At 39.3% G+C, this 21141-nt stretch overlaps 1 protein-coding gene across 1 annotated transcript; it reads right to left on the bottom strand.

The window, feature by feature from the left end:
- Nucleotides 1-645: 645 nt before the first annotated feature.
- LOC120288560 (TMV resistance protein N-like) lies at nt 646-1505 on the bottom strand. The gene is made up of 2 exons (XM_039302624.1): nt 1010-1505; nt 646-656 (listed from the first exon to the last, which is right to left on the bottom strand). Exons 1-2 carry the CDS (start codon nt 1503-1505, stop codon nt 646-648), a joined length of 507 nt encoding a protein of 168 aa, XP_039158558.1.
- Between the last annotated feature and the right edge of the window lie 19636 nt (nt 1506-21141).

The following is a 21141-nucleotide window of genomic DNA, read 5'->3' on the forward strand; positions in this document are numbered from 1 at the left end:
TTGTGGAAGATTTTGGAACTACTTTTTAGCATGGGTAAGAAACAGATAGTGGCAAGAAGACCAAGAAACGACTATCCATGAGAACCAAACCCACCCCAACTAACCCAAGTCCCCAAAAAGAAAAAGAAAAAGAAAATTATCGGTGGGCTCTGGGTGTGTACAAGCCCAGTAAATCTCGAGTGCTGAATCGCATGAGTTCCCATAGCTCTGATCAAAAGAGAAACAAGATCCAGTTCATGTCGACGGGGCATTGACATTATCTATGAGCAATGGGAACCGCCGCCCCTTAACGTGAGTATTATTGATAAATGTATTGTAATATATCGTTCAATTTCATATAAAAAAATTTTGGTCGAATGAAAAAAAAAATTTGTAGAGACAAACCTTTACTTGAAGGACAGAAAATGTTTATTGTTAACTCTTTCATTCAAAGAAAGCTTATTTGGGATCCGATGTGACCAATGACGATGAAGTTACATGTCTGTTGAGCCAGAATGATGCCATTTTGCTTATCTTACAAGGGATTATTTACTCGATTTGCTTTGAATCTATGATTTCGACCCCTAGTTTTGATTGGCACAAAGAACCCTACTTTGCAAGAGTGAAACACCGTTCCAACTCTCTAATTTGCTCAAACTCTACAAATTACCTCAAATCTGAGGACATAATATTTTAATTTACAAACGGTTTGAAGTAAAATCCTACTCATCGAATCTGCAAAGTCGATGTAGGGGCTGAATCCTTTTATCAAAAATGGCAATAGATGCAAAACATGAATCCAAACCATGTTAAACTATTCCCAAGCATAATGGTTAGAATATATTTTCTTTACCGAACACCGGAAAATATTTTCCGAAACATTTTCAAGTTTTAGCCGAACACCGGAAAATATTTTCCTAAACATTTTCAAGTTTTAACCGAACACCGGAAAATATTGTCATTTTCCTGGAAAATGACTTCCAGGAAAATATTTTCCGGAATTGGCCAATTTTCCGTGAAACGAACAGACCCTTAGTCTCCCTCAGGGCATCCCTCCATTTCTGTATCTGCCCATCATCTTTCTCGTTTCCACGCAATCTCTCAAAGCCTTGAGCGAATTCGCTTCCGCTCGTTAACTTTGAAATGTCTTCTGGTTTTACATCGAAGAAGATGGGAACAGCCAGGTGACCATGGTTTTCGTACCTCCTCTTGCACTCCAAAATCCCGACCAGCTCGTTCATGCACCACTTGGAGTCGGCATAGTTCCTGGAGAACATTATTAGGGCAAATCTCGCATGCCGAATCGCTTTTAAAAGCTTGGATTTGATTTCTTCTCCAATGTCTTCCCTCGCGTTGTCTCTGAAGCATCGGATGGAGGCCTGCTTCAAAGCGGAGAAGAGGTGTGACATGAAGTTTCTCCTCAGGTCCTTGCCTCGGAAACTCACGAAGACATCATATTTCCATTGAGGAGGAGGAGGAGGAGGTGGTGGTGGTGGTAGTGGAGGAGCAAAAAGGGAACGAAACATGGTTTCAGATATTGACTTAATATTCCTATGGTGATTTGTTATGTAGTTAGAAACTTCGTTTGAGGGGCTATATATAGGCGAGTTTGATCAAAGACATTAAAGAGAGACTTATGTAAGAAGCATCCTACGCAGATTCCGGCGGTGCTATTAATTCACAAAATATGGGTCCTCGATCAGATAATTATCCACTGTAGTTTAACATGCTATTTTGTATGTCAATTTTGTAAGAGTTTTCTTATCACCAGCAATAGCATCGTCTTTGATTTATTTTGTTCATTCGGGTATTGAGCTTAAAATCCTTACCCAGGCTCACCCATGATAATCTTAAATTTTCTTGATATAATAATGGCTAGGTTTGAACAGTTGGATTAGACCTAAAAGGATGGGTCTAGGATGAAAAAGAAATTTGCTTGCTCATCCCCACCTAAATTGTGGTCGGGTCTAGATAAACTCGTCAGATTGTCAAATCTGCGATCAGGTTTAGTGCAATAATTTATTCAAGGAAGAGGGAATCATTGATTATTGTGATGCATTTCTTATAATTGAAGAGTAAGTTAAAGACCGAAGATCTATTTGGCATTAAGAAAAATAAATTAGACCATGTTTTCCTCTCATGATGTTCCTCCAATCAAGTATGTGTCATGTATGAATTGCAAGGTAGTGGTGTGCCCATGATGATGATAATGATCAGAGAAGTCAGAGAGGGCCATGGTGGAGTGATCGTGGAGGTGATGAGCTTAGCTAGAAAGGGCTAGAGAGAAATGAAATTAAGTTTTTCGGTTGTGACTGAAGTTACCCGTAAAAATCTGATTTTATTTGTTACCATCATTTATACAAATTGGTTGGACTGATCCCTCAATCATGAGTTAAAAGATTTAAATATTAAACTATGCATTCATATAATAGTTTCAGTTTTTAAAACAATCGTCAGCAATCACACAAAATTTTAGATAACCCCTTTTATTGCCTCACTTATTATCTATTTATACTCTTAATCTTAGGCCGAAGTTCAGGGTACGCTCGTTATTTTTACATCATGTTGTGAGTAAAATATAGCCCAACTCATTTTAATTTTGTCTTCAATGAAATAAAAATGAAAAATAAGTTCCTACATGTTTCTCAGTTGAAGACAAACACTATAAGAAATGCAATCAGTGAGACACTGAAATTAGCTCTCAAACTAGAACACAAAAAAATGACTTTCTGTTTTTAGCACTGAACACTAAGAAGAAGACAAATTTTCTTTCAAAAGTTCCTCTGCCAAGTAAATCATGGTGATTCTGGTCTGAAGTGAAAGTAGGCTTGTCGTAGAAAGCATGGGTCAAGCTGAGGAGTATGTCAAGTTTGCCTCACTTGTAATCTATTTATACCCTTAATCTTAGGCCAAAGTTCAGGGTACGCTTATTATTTTTACATCATGTTGAGTAAAATATAGCCCAACCAATTTTAATTTTGTCTTCAATGAAATAAAAATGAAAAATAAGTTCCTACACGTTTCTCAGTTGAAGACAAACACTATAAGAAATGCATTCAGTGATACAATGAAATTCGCTCTCAAACTAGAGCACAAAAAAATCACTTTCTGATTTTTACCAATGAACACTAAGAAGAAGACAAATTTTCTTCCAAAAGTTCCTCTGCCAAGTAAATCATGGTGATTCTGATCTAAAGTGAAAGCAGGATTGTTGTAGAAAGCATGGTCCAAGCTGAGGAGCATGTCAAGTTTTATTGGCCAGGGAAAAAGAAGATACTTGCAACAAGAATCCTCCATGCCAGAAGAAAATAATCAAAATCCTGAAATGAGAGATGACCCTCTAAGGGTGCGTTTGGGAAGACTTTTGGGGAAAGTCCTTGAGAAAATGTAAATATAATTGAGTCAAAGGAGTTTTTCAAAATGCAAATTGTGTTTGGTAAATGGTGCTTGTGAAAGTCCATTGTGAAGTATGTTTGAGCAAAATAGTGTTTGGATAAATTAAATTTGCAAAATTCTTTTGTTATTAAAAAAAAAAGGAAAAAAATAAGAGTTGGCCGGCCAAGGGCTTCGCCGATTGCGTCGGCGAAGGGTAGGCGGTCCGGCGAGGGGGACGCAGTGCGGCAAAGGGCAGCATCCGGCTAGCGTCATCGTGTGGAGGACACGGCTCGGCGAGGGTCGCGGCGACCGAGATCTCGCGATCTGGGTTGCCGTGACCAAATCGAGCAGCACCGACAACCTCCGCACGGAGGTTGTGGCGCAGCGGGTCGCGCAACCTTCCGACAAGGGTTGCCACGACCTCCGTGCAGAGGTCGCCGGTGCCGCTCGATCTGGTTGCGGCAACCTAGATCGCGAGATCCCGGTCGCCGCAACCCTCACAGAGCTATCGTGCAACCCACCGCGCCACGAGGGTCGCCGACGCTCGCAATTTGGTCTTTGCGACCTAGATCTGCACAACTAGATTTGCGCACGATCTGGGTTGCCAGCGTCCTCCGTGCAGTGACCCTCGTCGGAGGGTCGTGGGACCCTAGTCGGACCACCTGCCCTTCGTCGCACTGCCTGCCCTTCGCCGAACCACCTGCCTTTCGCCGGCAACTACTCGCTGATGCTGGCCGTGTTCTCAGTAGAGAGAAGGGAAGGATGAAGACGATGAACAATAGTCGGGGTAAAGCCGGAAAAATGAAAAATTAACAAGGACAATTTCGGAAGAAAAAACTTATTATCCTCAAAGCCAGCATGCCGAGAATGCCCAAGGTAGTCCCCAACTTACCTTAGGCTTTCAACCTTGAAAAGGCTTTGCCTTTGGCAAAGGCAAGTGAAAAAAAATTGCCGAACACTCAACATTTGGCCCAAAGGCCTTTAGGCTGCGTTTGGTTCAGCATTTGCAATGGGCTTTGAGTCCAATGCAAATGCTGAAAGCCCAAAGCTACTTGGGAAAAATGCGATAGTGTTTGGTAAAAAAATTTTGCAGATGAGCTTTGTGTTGAATGTGTGTTTGGTAGGAAGAACATTTGCAATGAGCTTTGATGGGTATAATGTGTATATATATATTTTCTTTTCTTTTCTTTTCTTTTTTTTTTTCGAAAAATCAGCTAAACCCTTCGCCGGCCGGCGAAGGGTGCGGCCGCCGGCGAGCCAGACTCTGCGCCGCGGCCGTCGGCCGAGGTCGCCCGAGGTCGGGCGACCTCCGGCGAGGGTCGCGCGACCCGGCCCGAGGGCCGCCGGAGGTCGCCCGACCTCGAGCGACCCTCGGCGAGGGTCGCGCGACCCAGCCGAGGGTCGCCGGAGGTTGCCCGACCTCGCGCGACCCGGGCGGCGGTCGCGCGGCCCCGGGGTCGAGCGACCCTCGCCGAGGGTCGCCCGAGGTTGGGCGACCTCCGGCGGCCCTCGGGCCGGGTCGCCTAAGGTCGCGCGACCCTCGCCGAGGGTCGCCCGAGGTCGCGCGACCTCCGGCGGCCCTCGGCCGGGTCGCGCGACCCTCACCGGAGGTCGCCCGAGGTCGGGCGACCTCGGCCCGACGGCCGCCGGCGCCATATCTAGCTCGCCCTTCGCTGGTCCGGCAAAGGCTGCTCCTTTTTCATTTAAAAAATTATATAAATACATGGACAATAATGGAAATATGAAAAATCAATGAGGGTAGTTTAGGAAAGAAAAAACTATTGCATTTGATAGAATGCTGAAAGCTCAAGGCCGGTCCCTACCAGCCTTGGGCTTTCAAAGATTTCCAAATACCCTGCTTTCATTTGAAAGCTCTTTGGAGGAGTTGCCAAACACCCTCTCTTTGGCTGAAGGAGCTTTGGGGGCTGAATGGGCTTTCTAAATGCCCATCCAAACGCACCCTTAGCCCCTCAACGATCCTTGGGAAAGCTGTTCCCAAATGGAGCCTAAATAAGGGGAAAAAAGTGAAAGTATGCTCTACAATCTCATCTTTCTACCATCAAACGGAAGTGGAGGGAAAAAATGGGATTTCAAGTATTTATTCTAGTCATGTATGCTTTTCTTGCATCATAAGATATAGTTTTGTAAAGTTATTATGGAAAATAATTCGAGATGCATAGAGCATGTAAATAAAAAGTAACCGGGATTCACATTTTTTTTGGCTTTCCCCGAGACATTAGGTTGGACACTATTAAACTAAACCAACCATCGCAATGCAAAGCAATTCTCACGATAATTTTGTAGGAATGCCATTGAAACGATAATCACTAATCATATCAAGCTATAACTTAGCCTAGTTATATGGTTCCAGATGCGCTTCAAAGGAATCGAGATGCGATCTAGACCGTCCATGAAACCTAATGATCCTGCCTCCAATAGCAGCCGATGATAAACGGACCATAGGTGCCCCTAGCGGTTTGTTTTTTCGTAGATTGGATAATGGTAGGCGGAGAACCTCTGGTTTCTCTGATGTAACCTGATGTACAAATGAAACAATCCTTGGGATAATTTAGCTTGACCTGCACCGTTTGCCAATTAAGTCTTCTTTCAACTTTCACTTGCCATCAATATTAAAATATAGGGTTAATACCATAAAAAAAAACTACAAACTGGTACAATTGTGACAAATTTACTCCAAATTATTTTTTTGATCACCAAAAACCCCAAAAACCAGTATACCTTTGACAAATTTACCCCAAACTGGTACACTTGCGACAAATTTACCCTATATTAGTTTTCGTTAAATTTTAATTAAGTTAAATGACACGTGACAGTTGACTGGTATACTAATTTGAGATTTTACACTTTGTTTGTCACAGTTTACAATTTTTGTGATTTTTTTGTGGTATTAATCCAATTTAGCGGATGGTATAATTGTCACAAATTTGCTAGTTTGGGGTTTTTTGTGGTCGAATAAATTAGTTTGTGGTAAAATTGTTATAAATGTACAAGTTTAGGATTTTTATGGTCAGTTGGATAAATTTGTCATAGGTGTACCAATTTGGGGTTTTTTATTATCAAAAAAAATAGTTTGGGGTAGATTTGTCACAGGTATACCAGTTTGGGGTTTTTCAGGATATTAACCCAATATAGGATGATTCGTTAACTATTTAAAGTAATGCATTCAATGGTCTTATTTTTCTTTTTACCTGACTTTTCTTCTTTTACATATCATCAGAATTTTAGCCTAGACAACTAAAATTTCTTACCACTTTAGCATATTTCTCATAATTCTATATTATATTTTGTATTTTTTTCCTTCACTGCCAGTATGGGAAACAAATTACACATTCATCAATGGGTGGATGACATGGGGAAAAGTACCAAAATAGTCCTAAACATTTTGTATTGGTACCAATTCAATTCTAAACTTTTTAATTATACCAATTCAGTCATAAACCTTTTCACATTGGTACCAATTCAGTCCATTAGGCTAATTTAAGCCGAAAATTACTGATGTGGTTGTCGGCGATCTTATGTGGCGCTACGTGGACAAATTTTATAATTTTTTATAATTTTTTTCAGATTTTTAAAATTATTTTTATTATTTTTCTCTCTTTTTTTTTTTTGCCTCACCCTTGGCCAGCAAGGTTGCCAGCCAGCCAACCATCGCTAGCCATAAGATGGTTGGTGCGAGGGGCCCCGCGCCCTCACTGACCACAACCAAGGGGAATGGCCACCGCCCAGATCCAGGCGAGGGCTAAAACCCTCGCCCGTTAGGCGGTAAGGGCCTCTGCGGCCTCGTCGGCCATAGGCGAGGGCACAACAACCCTCACTCATGGCGGGCGAGGGTGCGGCAGTCCTCACCCGGATCCGGCGAGGGCTCGACGCCCCTCGTTGGCCACGAGCAAGGGCCGGCGCACCTCGCTTGCCACAAGCGAGGGCTGTCACGGGCGAGTGTGCCGGCCCTTGCCTATGGCCGACGAGGCCGCAGAGGCCCTCGTCGGCCAACAGCGAGGGTTTTGGCCCTCGCATGGATCCGGGCGAGGCCGTCGCCCTCGCTTGTGGTCGGCGAGGCACGGCGGCCCTCGCTAGTGGCCGGAGAGGGCATGGGGCCCCTCACCCTAACCAGCTTGTGGCTGGCGACCTCACCGGCCAAGGGTAAGGAAAAAATAAAAAATAAAAAATAAAAATTTAAAAATCTGAAAAATTGTAAAATTTGTCCACATGGGACCACATAAGATCGCTGGCGACCACGTTAGCAATCTCCGGCTTAAATTAGCCGGATGGACTGAATTGGTACCAATGTAAAAAAGTTTAGGACTAAATTGGTCCAATTAAAAAGTTTAGGATTGAATTGGTACCGATACAAAATATTTAGGACTATTTTGGTACTTTTCCCGGATGACATGTGTACTGGGAAACAGTTGTGTCACCGAATTCATCCACATCATTCGTCTAATGATAAATTTGTAAAAAGCTCCACATTTGCACCGGACATAATAATAACTCATTAATTTTTACTTTCAATCTTCAGATAAGAGATTTTTTTTTTTTTTTGAGTCCCTTAGGAGAAATGTCAGGCTCAAATTGCATCTCCAAGACAATTAAAATTACCTGATCTCAGTGTCTAAGTAAAAGAAAGTGTGTACCTGATATCATCACCATGTGCACCTGAGCAAACCGGTTCGCCATTCTTGTCATAATAAAAATAAAATGTAACGGTTGACATTGCCGTGCATGATCTCAATATCTCTCGCACCATTGAAATTTTTATCATTCCCACCTAGGCCTCCTAACGGTCCAATTGATTTAATCTGGTAAAGATGAGAGGTTGGCTCAGAAAATGCTCCAATTGCGTCAAGATGGTCCCCACTTCTTCCAGAAAAGCCAATCAGTTTGCCACCAGTTGTAGGCGATGAGAAGTAGGCTCCGTTTTCATCGCGGAATGGTCCAATCATTACTTTGAATGGTTAGCAAGTGAATGATGGTGGGATTGGAATTAGAACTTCTTATGTATCCCAATATCGAATTAGATACCCATCAGAATTATAAAGTTCAATCTGCATTTGATTAGTGGACTGCGAGGATATGAAACTCATGATCAATAGCACATACGAAATTTCTATGAGGAACATGTATGAGGACTCATTTCCTGAATCTCGTCTTGAGCAGTGCCTCCATATCTCTCAAATAGTCCTAGATCTTTATTCTCCTCTTCGTATTGAAATGTGATTGACTCGATGAACAGTTTTCTACTCAGTTCGAATACAATTAAGATTTTCCTCACGATAGTGTGCTGGTTGCCATCATCCCAAGATGAACTCCCTGAACCAACCATTAACCCCACTGATTTGAAGGGTTGCAGCTCGTTCAAGTAGAACTCAATGCGTGCTTCGATAGAATCAAGAAAATCATCCCTTTCTCCTAGAAAAATCCAAAAAATTTCCCAATTTCCTATTGGAAGGAAAAGTACTTCCCTCCCTCTATCTCGCTCGGTCCCCATTTTTTTTTTCTTATTGATTGGAAATGCGAGCGAGTTGATTAGAATGAGACATGTCATGTGGATATTGCCTTCGAAAATAATGCTAGATTCGTGACATTGAATTACAAACTGACCTGATAGAATATTATTGAGTGTGCGAATACATAGTTTGTTTATTTGAATCACAGCTTATGGTATGTCAAACCACTTTTTAAATAATTTATTGCGTATTGTAAGCACGCCTCCTTTTTCGTTTAAACTAGTGTGGAGGCATGCGTCACGTTTGTGCGGAAGCAGCAATTAAAGATATAGATATTCTTTTTCTTTTTTTGAAGTGGAGCGAATGGGTAGTTTTATGGACGCGATTTATTATAATTATGGCCCTGTTTCTTTGCTTTCTACTATTTAATGTAGGGGTGATTTTTTTTTTTTTAAACTACTCTATTGTAACTCTTAATTTCAAATTTTTGTCCTATCTCATTGTAGGACGTGAGAGTCAAAACCATCCCTATCTCAACCTCCCTAAAGAGGTGGAGATTTGAACCCCTCACATTCTCCTTCCCAAGTGAGAAGGGTGGCAAACTCCAGTGGTTAATGTAGGGGTGATTAGGGAAGGTCTAGTAAGTGAGACAAACACTCACTATTGACTTATTTAGTAATAAAGGTACAAAATCAACTTGGATCTACTCAAAGATTATACAAATGCTTGCATTTCAATAAAACAGGCCAATGAAGGATGAACCCACCGGATCAATGCGACAGTGTAGAGTATATAAGAAAATTCAACTTGAATGTTCCTTGTCGGGGAAAATTACCAAAAAGGATCTAATCTTATTGTACGGATGTCGATTATGTCCTAAATCGCCAATTGAGTTCTAAATATTTTGACAATTTGCTTATATAATCATTCCGGCAAATTTTGACTGACAATCGCTGATATGGATGGTAGCATCCTAAGTCCATGGCCATATTAAAAATGATTCATCATCCAACACCAACATACATAAAGAACAACAATAATCAATATGTTAAGACCGAAACAAGTAGCAAACAAATGCTTCTAGCAGCAACTTGTGCACCCAAATTCAGGACTATTTATGAAAGGTTCAATGGTGATTGAAGGAATTGCGTTTTAGTTGGGGTTTATGCATACCTTATAACTAGCACCTTTTCAATGGTCCGCGTCAAATTTTGGGTCGAATCTGAACCTATCCTTCCTTTTCTTTCCTTCTTATAAAACCTTTTTATAATTTTTTTTTTTTTTTTTGATAAATTGATAGGAATGTGAGTGCTTCAACTCAAGGAACTATTGTAAGTTGGTTTTCGATTTTTCCCAGGTGAGTGATATTATTCATGTTGGACGTTTGCTTGTCAAAATAAACTTAGTGTTTTTTTCTTGTCCCACATAGGAAAAGTGGGAGGAAGTGGCGCAATTTATAAGTGAAGGATTTCCTTGTGTACCTCAAGGAATGATTGGATGGGGCTAGACCCTACCATACCCGCGTGCGGGTGTGCGAATAATTGTGCGATTTTGGCGCACTTAGCACTAATCCCTTTGTTATTTATTTATTATTTTTTTATGTTATTAATTTTTAATAAATTCAAAGGTTGCCTTTTTCTTTTGAGAATTTCGAAAATAAAATATAAAAAATGAAAATTCAGAAATTCTATTATTAAAAAAAATTATTATTCCAAATTTTGTTTGTGTCTTTTCAAGACAACCTTTGAAAATTACTTATTCGGTTTGCAATTTTTCCCAAGGGTTGCAATTGTTCGGTTTTGACTTCTTCCGAAGAGTCGCATTTGTTTATCCGAACAATTTTTCTAAAGGACGTGTTTGTTCATTCTTTGGCAATTTTCACGAAGAGTTGTAAGACTTTTCATATATATACTTGTCAATTTTTGGAAAGAAAAGAATGGTCATTTTTCGAGTCTTCTTTCTAAAAGAAAAAAAAACTACAGCCAATTTTTCGATTGTTTCCTAGAGAGACCCTGGAGAAATACAATAATTGCTATATAGTATTCTCATCCGAGACTTTGTTGTATCCTTGAGGATTTTTGCCGGTGACCATTAGTAACGTTGTGAGGCAAATAAATCCTTAAAGAAAGTGATATGACGCCTCAAAGTCCGACTTGAGAACTTTGAATATCCGTCTTCATTGTTCTACCCAATTCGAAGCCATGTTTTTTCCTACAATTTATTCTCTATATTTTAAACTCATGTTTTGAAAAACATTATGGATTAAGCATACTATGAGTTAATAATAGAATATTTTATTGCATAAAATAGGATCGAGCTGTTACTGCTGTTTTGTTGTTTGAAAGGGGAAGTCATTGTTTGACTTCAACTTGAAGGATTGCCTATAAATGGTTTGTGAAACCTTTCATTAAAGAATCTTGAAAAGTTTAGGATTTATGAATATGGTTTTGAAAGGTGCTTTGATATCTATATATTGAATGCCTAAGTTGTGAATTGGTTTATGAATGGATTCTAAATTAGTTTGGGAAACTCATTGTGATATTTGAAATGATTTTTGGATTTGGTTATGGATTACTAGAGATTGAGTTGCGAAAGCTTTTGGTGATTGATTTGTGAAATGTATTTTGATATTTGAGATTGTTTATGGATTGTTTAACATGATAACTCAAGATAATAATAGAACAAACATCAATGATCCAGCCCATTGGCCAATCTCATAAAAACACATGTTGATGGTCTATTCTATTGACTAAACTCATGCCACACATTAGTGGTCTATATCATTGATTCATCTTATATGAAATCACACATCGATAATCCATCCATCGATCAATCTTTTGCTCAATATCTAATTATGGTCATGACACAATACCCGATGACAAGGTGATCAAGATTCCCCCATTAGCAAGATTTCCACCTATTATTAGTCGGTGGTTCAACCTACAAGGATATCCTAGATTGAGTATGAAGAAGCTCGTTTATGGTGTGTGTTTGTCTTTAGCTATTATGCATAGCCCACATGCAAAATTTCGAAATTTCATTATGAACAAACCATACTTCAAAATTGGGTTTCATCGAACCCCAAAGCTCCATGATGTCTTAGATTATCATTTCCACAAAAATCACAGCTCAAAACCTCCTCATTCAATGCTCATATTTCAGGATCTACAAAGCTCAAAGTTTGTGCCCTAATTTCCAAAATTACTCTAATTAGACAAATTATTGGCTTGAATACTTACTAGGCGTCGCGATCCATAGTTGATTTGGCTAGTCAAGGTGTCTAGATCAAGAACGCGTGGAAAATCTCTCTATTCCCCCTTTCTCCTTCTCACGGGCGAGCCCCCTCTCCTCTCCTCTTCATTTCTTATTTTTGTCCATTGCTGCCTCATGTGAAATACCTAGAGAAGAGAAGAAAGAAGATGGGCTTGGGCTTAAGAGAGAGATGGGCTGGGTTTAATGGGCTATTAATACAATTCTTCTCTTGTAGTTGTCAAAATTCTACTCCCAGGCTGAAACCAATCTCGATCTCCAGCACCAAAATACTCAATCTGGTCCTTCTTAGTGATGTCATCAAGGACCAGAAGGATCCTTTTTCGAGAGAGTTTTTTTTTAATCACATTGATGTTGCTATTAAGATCATACATTTCTAGACTTGTAGCTGCAGAACATCATGGAGAAGTCTCTTCTGAAGAAGTAAAAGAGTACCTCGGTCTATATCTCCAACATTTTCAAGTAAGGTAACATCTTCAAATTCCCTAAGAAGGGAAAAGTGCCAAAAAGTCTTAAATCTTTTGCATTTGTGCGATTTAGTCTAAACATTTTTGCATTGTGCCAATTCATTGGCCAGATTTTTGTTGACTGGACACCGGCCAGCCGATATGGTCTGATCGGCGTTGACGTGGTCAAATTTTTAATAATATTTTAATATTTTAGAATTTTTTTTAGAATTTTTCTTTTCTTTTTTTCTTCCTCTTCTTCCTCTAGCTGGTTGCCAGATCTCAGCGACCAGCTAGAGGCAACGGCCGACGAGGTTGAGGTCGACCTCGCCGACCACCTTGCTAGTGGTCGCAAGGAGACCTCACCCTCGCCGCCTAGGCCTCAAGGGCCAGCGAGGGTGAGCCCCGCCAGCTCGGCGCGAGGCTAGCTCTCCCTACTCCGTTCCCCAATCCCATTCTCGCCCTAGAAATTTCCTTCCTCCGCTCGTCGTCATCGTCATCTCTAGGGTTTTACGGGAGCTTGGGGGTGTCCTTGGTCGTGCAGCTTCAGCCCTAGATTTTCGCTTGGTTTCCCCCACAGTGGCAATCCGTCGGGCAAGGCTTCGAACCTCGCCAGATCGACGAGGGCAAGCATCGCCGCCCAGGCCTCGAGGACGGCCTCGCATCGGGTGAGCAAGGCTCACTCTTGCCGAATCTGGCGAGATCGAGCCTTGCTGGCCATGGGCGAGGCTTGACCCTCACCGGATCCGACGAGGGTGAGCCTCGCAGCCTAGCATGAGGCTGCCCGGCACGAGGTTGCCGTCGCAACCACTAGCAAGGTGGCCGGTTGCCGAGGTCCGGCAACCAGTGGGAGGAAGAAGAGGGAAGAAAAAAAAAAAAAAAAAAGGAAAAATAATTTAAAAGAATTAAAATATTATTAAAAAGTTGTCTACATCAACGCCAATCAGGCCACTCAACCGGCTAGCGTCCGGTTAACAAAACTTGGCCAAAATGGACTAAATTGGCACAACGTAAAAATGTTTAGGACTAAATTGGCAACAAAAAAAGTTTTAGGACTTAATCAGCACAAAGACAAAAGGTTTAGGATTTTCTTGGCACTTTTCCCCCGAGAAGGCGATCACAAATGACTTTGGCCACAGTTATCTTGCCAATTCCTTCCATTTCCCATATTCCAATGACACGGACATCATCCTCTGACCTGATTTCCAGCGATGATATCACATCGTCTACAAAGGAATCCACTCCAATGGCGCAGGGGGAGCTAGCTCTGGGAATAATCTTGAAGAGATGTCCTACAATTTGCTTGATGGAGTTCGCTTGATCCCTGTAGTTGCATGGGAAGAACAAGTTCAAACGTGACTAACTATAGCGTAGGGAGGCGACCGGCATATAAGCAAGAAGCGCATGAGCTAAATTAAATCAGCAGTGGAGTTCTGTTAAATTGATGCTCCATTTCTTAGAGTTTCCAAGATATTTTTTCTAAACTCGGACAATCTAAAAGATCCCAGAACTCTGTGGTAGTTAAGATTAGTGGCTAATAAATTTTCCATGATTGAAGGATGGAAATAAAAGACACAAGTAAACCAAATAACTCTCGCAAGCAGAGATAACTTTCACATCAAAATCTATTCCAAACACTTACACCATAATCAAACAGATTCTAACAAGTTCAAATCAAGCACCGATATGATCTTTTGTGGTGATTGAGCAAATCAATCAAGAGCATCGATATGAGGTTTTGCATTACCCATTAGCATCATTATTCGAATGCCATCCCTATACATTCTCGGCTTCTCTAAGCGCATCCCTCCACTTCTGTACCAGCAAATCGACCATACGGGTGGCCAATTACCTTCAAAAACCTTCCCCAAATCGCCCGCTCTGTTTCCGAACATCGCTTGGCTCAATATCATAGAAAATGGGCACAACCACATGAGCGTGATGATCTCTGAACGTCCTGTTGCACTCCATGATTTTCACCAGCTCGTTCAAGCACCACCGTGAGTCTGCGTAGTTGGTGGTGAACACGACAAGAGAGACCCTGGAATGGTGAATCGCATTGAGCAGCTTGGGCTCGATGAAAATTCCGGTCTCTGCTTTGTCATTGTCCTTGTCCTTGAAATAGTGGATCCCGCCTGCTTCAGCGCATGGAAGAGGTGGGCTGCGAAGGTTTTCCTTGTGTACTCGCCTTTGAAGCTCACAAACACATCGTACTTCCATTGGTGGATTGAAGCAGAAGACGAAATGCGTCGCTTGATCTCTTCGCTTCCCATCAGCACAATACGTGATCGAGTGGGAGACTGCAAAAAGGGTCGCAACTCTTCCGCCGGTAAGGTGTATTTGTAAACAGGAGACGCAAGTTGCGAATGAGAAAAGGGGATGAATGAAAGCTCCGCCATCAGGACAAGACTGCTTATTCAAGTGAATGTTCAGACAAGTTGCGGAGTGGAGTTGTTTTGGTTCCAAGAACTGAAGAAGCAACTTGCGCGCTTGAGGACAATTTGGTCTGAATTCGTCAAGTCAAGCTAAAAGAGCTTCGTTTCACGTGGCAGAGACGTGGCTGAAGACGCAGACATGGATTTGAAGCGTCATAGCACATGCGTTGGTAGAAGAAGATGCTTCGAAACAGTTAATCTGTGGAGACGCAAGTGGAATCGTTGTCCATGGCTGCATTCAAATATTAATATTTTTTATTTCATCGAGAACTTCTGCTCGCGTGTTCCTTTTTTTTCTCTGGAAAGCGAAGACATGAGAGGCAGAAACAAAATTAGATCGTCATTGTTGAAAAGAAAAAAAGAGAGAGGAAAGAGTGGTCTGTCCGGTCTTTATGTAAAACCTATTTGATATAAAACTTGTTTTCGATTAAGAAAAGTCATGATTGGTGAAGAAGACTATTCACGCACGTCTTTACAAAGTGCAAGTCACGATCGATCAAATATTTTATTAATAATAACACAAATGAAGCTTGCTATTGACTTGGGCATATGTTATGATTTTGGTGGAATATTACGAGTCACGGGACTAGAGATTTTACGGCCTCTCAAGATAATTTACGATATAGCAATTACATAGGCTAATGGAAACTTACGATCCATCAGATAATATACTAAAAATAGAAAAATAAGCATACCATACACTTAGGCAATTTACTTTTTTTTTTATGGAATTTTAATAAATCACAGGACTTATAGAACTTGCAAGATAAAAGGGAAACTTGCGTCTTGTGAAGAAATATTACAAAATGTTATATAATGATTAAATAACTTTTAGTGAGAAAAATTATGAACCATGAAATTTAAACAAGCAAAAAATATAATATGTGAAATCAATATGTATCATTTATAATACGATCAAATGTTGTAGGTTCAATTGTCTCATTTATAAATTCATTATACTTATCAAATATCCTATATGTCCTATTTTTAGTATTTTACTAACATGAATTTATCATGCCCTATTTTTCTTTTTAATTTGACGCCACTATCCTGTCATTTATGAGCAATCATCATTCTTTACTCAAGTAAAATTAACTCTTAACATTGTATTTTACTACATTTTGTATATGCTTGAACCAAAGTAATTCTGTGTTATAATATTGATTCATGCTGATAAATAAATTTTCCCACATAACATAATGCGTATAGTATGATCAATTATACTATAATCGATTCTTTTTCCTATACATGACATATCTTTTCACATAGCGTCGGTTTTGCTTTGTACAAATTCCATTACAATCCCAAAATCAATTTTCCTCTAACTTAAATATATTTTTTTACCACATAAATGCTGTGCCTAATTCGTATTTATTTTCTTTCTAACACAAAATGTCGTGCCTAATAAGTCAATTTTACTTATGTTTACAAGGCTCAAGCATAATTATTTTCTCATTCTCATGAAGCTTCCTTTTACGACTTATTACTATATATATATATATATATATATATATATATATATATATATATGTATGTATATGTATATGATACTTATGATTTAATATTTATAGAATATTTTTCTCTTAAAGTTTTCTTGAGAGAAGAAAAAGATTTCTCCCTATCACATTATTGTAGTACATATTTTTTACTACATATATAAAATATCGTGAGATTTCTCCCTATCACATGATTTGAAACTTGATCGTACTAATTTGATAAAATTTAGACTTGATTGCACTTTTTAAAGACTCTAGAACTAGATTGCACTTTGCAACAAGTTTTAGAATTACTAATGCACTTACATAAGAAAAATTAAGGAAGGAAATTTAAATAATCAAAAAGACAACTTCAATCGTTCAATACATTTAAACGGCTTCGATTTCCAAATTCTACATTATGTATACGAGTAACCTCAAACATCGATCATATGACGCACATAAAGGTGGAGCTCAGCATGTCAAGGCTCAAAATGTGCTCCAAGTGAATCAAGCCATAATTTAGACCACCCGTGAAACCCGACGATCTTTTTACCAATTGATGGAAAATAAAAGTAGTTCCCGATCTCCTGACCAATTGGCCCAAAAGTTCTGTCATTGCTCTGCAATGTGAGGGAGCGAACAACAATATGCCCCTCATAAGATTCGAAGTGACCAGAAAATGAAGTCAAGTACTCTCGAGGATAATCGAGTTTAATCTGCAAAATTAGAAAGACAAGCATAATTAATCCCAAACCCCAACCATAGAATCTGGAAAATCAGCATAAACAGAACACTCCGGTTGATAAGTTGCATCTATTTAAACAAACAATGTAATAGCTAAATAAATAATTCCGCTGCATCTAGAGCGTAAACCTATTTTGGTCCGCCACAATTATCGAATCATTCATTAGTAAAATCAAAAGGCAATTGCTTTGGCAACTCTTTGAACAACTATTAAAATTTAGGAAAATTGTTCTCAGACTTAAAAGTCATAAAGTAAAAATAGCTTTCGATATTCTTTTTCCCCCGTATTTCGGAGGCGGTACTTTTCTGAATGTATCGAGTGCTTTCATCGTAAATGGAACCGAGGAAGGTTGGAAAACCAAAGAGAAGTCCCTGTTCAATAATGATATAACATCATGCCCCAACAATGACTTTCTCATTCGAGATCATTTGTCAAACTCAAAATCCAGATTGTTCTCATCATCTTACTTTTACCTCCACGCTCTGTTTAGAATAATTTGCTCATGTGCATAAACGTGACCTCCAGACCACTTAAAACCAAAACCTTAGCAACAACCCATAAGCTGCACGTTCATAAGATTAAGCAAATGTCTAAAGGGCCATACCTCGTGCGTTAGATGTCCTCCACCTCCACCATGTCTAGGGCCCTGAACCACAGACCCATTCTTGTCGTACTCAACAGCAATGTAGTCAATAACTAATCCACATTTTACAATTATTTTTCTCACACCTGTGCTATGTCCATCGTCCCATGGATCGCCACCTTCTCCTCCAAATGGCCCAATGGATTTCAAGAGACGAAGATCAGAAATTGGTTCAAAGTAGACTCCCAGCGCATCAAGCTGGATACCAGACCTTCCGTGAAAGCCAATTATCTTGTTGCACGTCAATGCACAGCGAAAGAAGTTCCCTTCTTCCTTACCAAAGGGTCCAAGCCTTCTTTTATTGCTTTCGAACGTGAGTGATTGAATAACAGAACAGTCATGTCTGATATATCCTGATACTGAGGTCAAGAACTCATGAGGGTAATTCAAGTTAACCTGCAGAATTGAAAAGTACTTATTGCATTTAACTGTTATATTGATCCATATCAAAGATGATAGATAGATTATAGTGGCCTAAGAAAACACTGGATCCACGTGCAACCTAGACCCGAGAATTTCTAAAGACTAATATTCTTACATCAAACTTCTAGGGTCAACAATAAGATGATAGATCATTAGGGTTCACTGGCGCCCTTTGCTGATTTGCTTCATTTAGCATAAAAGAAAAAAAACTTATCATACCAGGTTATTCACATGGAATCCATCCTGCATAAAGCATATTAATTGACCAAAAGCTTATGGTACCGGGTTGCTCTCATGGAATCCATCTCGCATAAATCATATTATTGACCTTCGTGTAATTTATAAATAAAAAGGGACAACTATATTATTAGTTCTAAAACTTGTTAAGAAAATATAATTGAGTCCTAAAGTTTTCAAAATATACAATAAAATTCTAAAACTTATTGAGCTACTGCAATCAAGTTCTGAAATTTGAGCTTGTGACCCTGGCATTTCGATCTTCATCGAGCTTGGCCCTGGCCACTCGAGCTTCTTTAAGCTGCCCAAGTTTCATTGAATTCGGCCGTGGCAGCTCCAGCTTCTAGGCTTCTTCAAACTCATGCCCAGGGCTAATTGAGCTTCAAATAGTTCAGCCATGACCGCTTGAGCTTCTTCGAGCTCACAGCCATGACGACTTGAGCTATGTCGAGTTTGGCCATGGCTGCTTGAACCTCGTCGAGCTCAGAAACCAAATTCCAGTATTATGAAATTTTTTGCCTGTTTTTCTATTGAAACTTGGCAGATCTTCTGCATTGTGCTAGGGATCATGTTGTCTTTTGCTTATGTCTATCATAACTATGGGAAGTGTTCAGTATTTTATGGCAACAAATTCATTGGATCGTTTCCTATTAACAGGCATTTATACGCTTAGGTTATTTCAATGGATATTTATATGTTTTTCGATTATAAATTGGGTAATTTTCAGCTTGTCCTTCAAAGTGCGATTGCTTTTGGCTGACTGTGAATTTGATAAAAGATAGTTCCAAAGGAATCTCGGATCCTCTTTTGTTTTTGTTTTTTGATTTTTCATATGTTTTGATTTTTTTTTTTTTTTTTTTTAATTTTCAAGTTTCTTTCTAATGTGGTACTTTGTGGGTGCCCCATGTCTTAAGAAAGTAATAATGAAAAAAAAGGGGTCAGCATATGGCCATAGCCTAATTGGACGAAACTAATGAAATTACACCAATTTAATAAAATTTAGACTTGATTGCACTTTTTTAAAAACTTTATAACTCGATTGCATTTATCAATAAGTTTTGATATTTTTCATACACTTATCCAAAAAGAAAGAAAGAAAGAAAGAAATTTATATAATCAAAAAGACAACTTCAATTTTTCATTACATTTGAACAGCTTTGATTTCCCTCTAGGATGCTCTCTACACCCCATACATTATCAGTGTGCATGATGTATGCGGGTGACAATCATTCATAACTTACTTTGATAAAACTTTTCAAGTAATTTTGAAAAACTAAAACTTGATAGTTGCACAAAAATGGGCGTGTGCACGAGAGAGAGAGAGAGAAGGTAGCATGAATGGAGAATATTCAATGAACTGACCATATGGATACTACTTCCATCTTCGTTACCATGTGCAGAGGACCAAATAGATTCACCATTATCATCATACTCAAACGACACGCAGTTGACTTCATCATCTAACATCATCTTTATTTTCTTTACTCCATTGAATTTTTCATCATCCCAAGAGTGTCCACCTTGGCCCCCAAATGGTCCAACACACTTGATCGGGTATAGATGAGAGATTGGTTCCAAATATGCTCCTAGAGATTCAAGATGGGAACCAGAACTCCCATAGAATCCAATAATATTTCCACCAGTTGCTGGAAATGAAAACTTCCTTCCGATTTCTGTTTCGGTTTCGATTTCGGTTTCAATGCCGAATGGTCCATATGTCCTTTTATTGCTTTGGAATGTGAGTGAATGGATGACAGTAGAACCAAGACCATTCACAATATATCCCGAAACCGAAATAAGAACTTCAGTTAGCCAGTCCAGATTTATCTGTACCAAACACATAAACGGTAAAGAAATGTCAACGCAACAAGTTGAGAAGCAAAAGCATGGTAGATGACAACGACTAGTGTGTGATGCTCTTGATGATCAAGATGATAATTTATGATCCGGAAAATAGTAGATTATCTTGCCTACTTCAATATCATGTTAACTACAATAGATGTAATAAGGAAGACAACAACCAGGGTGCATTTATTTTGCTAAAAAACAAGGATTTGGAAAACACTTTCCTAGAATCAATTGGGTGTATCACTTACAAAAATGAATTAACAAATGAATTTTCATCATTAAAGAAAATGTTAGGAATGAATTCTTGTTGGTGATACATATTAATTAATGTTTTTATGTGATACAAACAATTATTTTCGGAAAAATATTTTTCAATTCATTGATTTTCCATGAAACAAATGCACCATTATTGCAAACATTATCTCTTCAGTGCTCTTTGTCAGGAAAAAAAACTCATCTTTTGAACAACCACGCCTAGAGAGAATAACTAGATGTTATCCTACCAACCAAAATCTATATGCAGAAGGTCCATAGATATCCCTTATCGACTATTTTAAAATATGAAAATTTAAAAAAAGTGTTCAATTTTATGACGAATTCTTTTAACAAATCTTTTTCCAATAGAAACTTGCTTCCTGTTGATGGTGTCATACCTAAGTTCCAAAGTTAACAGTCTATCACTTTCACCCAGACGCCATCTTCAGCAATGGCAAGATAAGAATCATTGAAAATAAGGGGTAATGTTTATCAAACATCGAGTTCGTACTAGAGTAGTGTACCGTATTTCTTTTGCCACC

Source organism: Eucalyptus grandis, chromosome 9, assembly GCF_016545825.1.
Source record: "Eucalyptus grandis isolate ANBG69807.140 chromosome 9, ASM1654582v1, whole genome shotgun sequence".
NCBI lineage: Eukaryota > Viridiplantae > Streptophyta > Magnoliopsida > Myrtales > Myrtaceae > Eucalyptus > Eucalyptus grandis.

Coding starts and splice junctions, on each gene's coding strand:
- LOC120288560 (XM_039302624.1), bottom strand. CDS start 1,505: ATGTTTCGTTCCCTTTTTGCTCCTCCACTACCACCACCACCACCTCCT.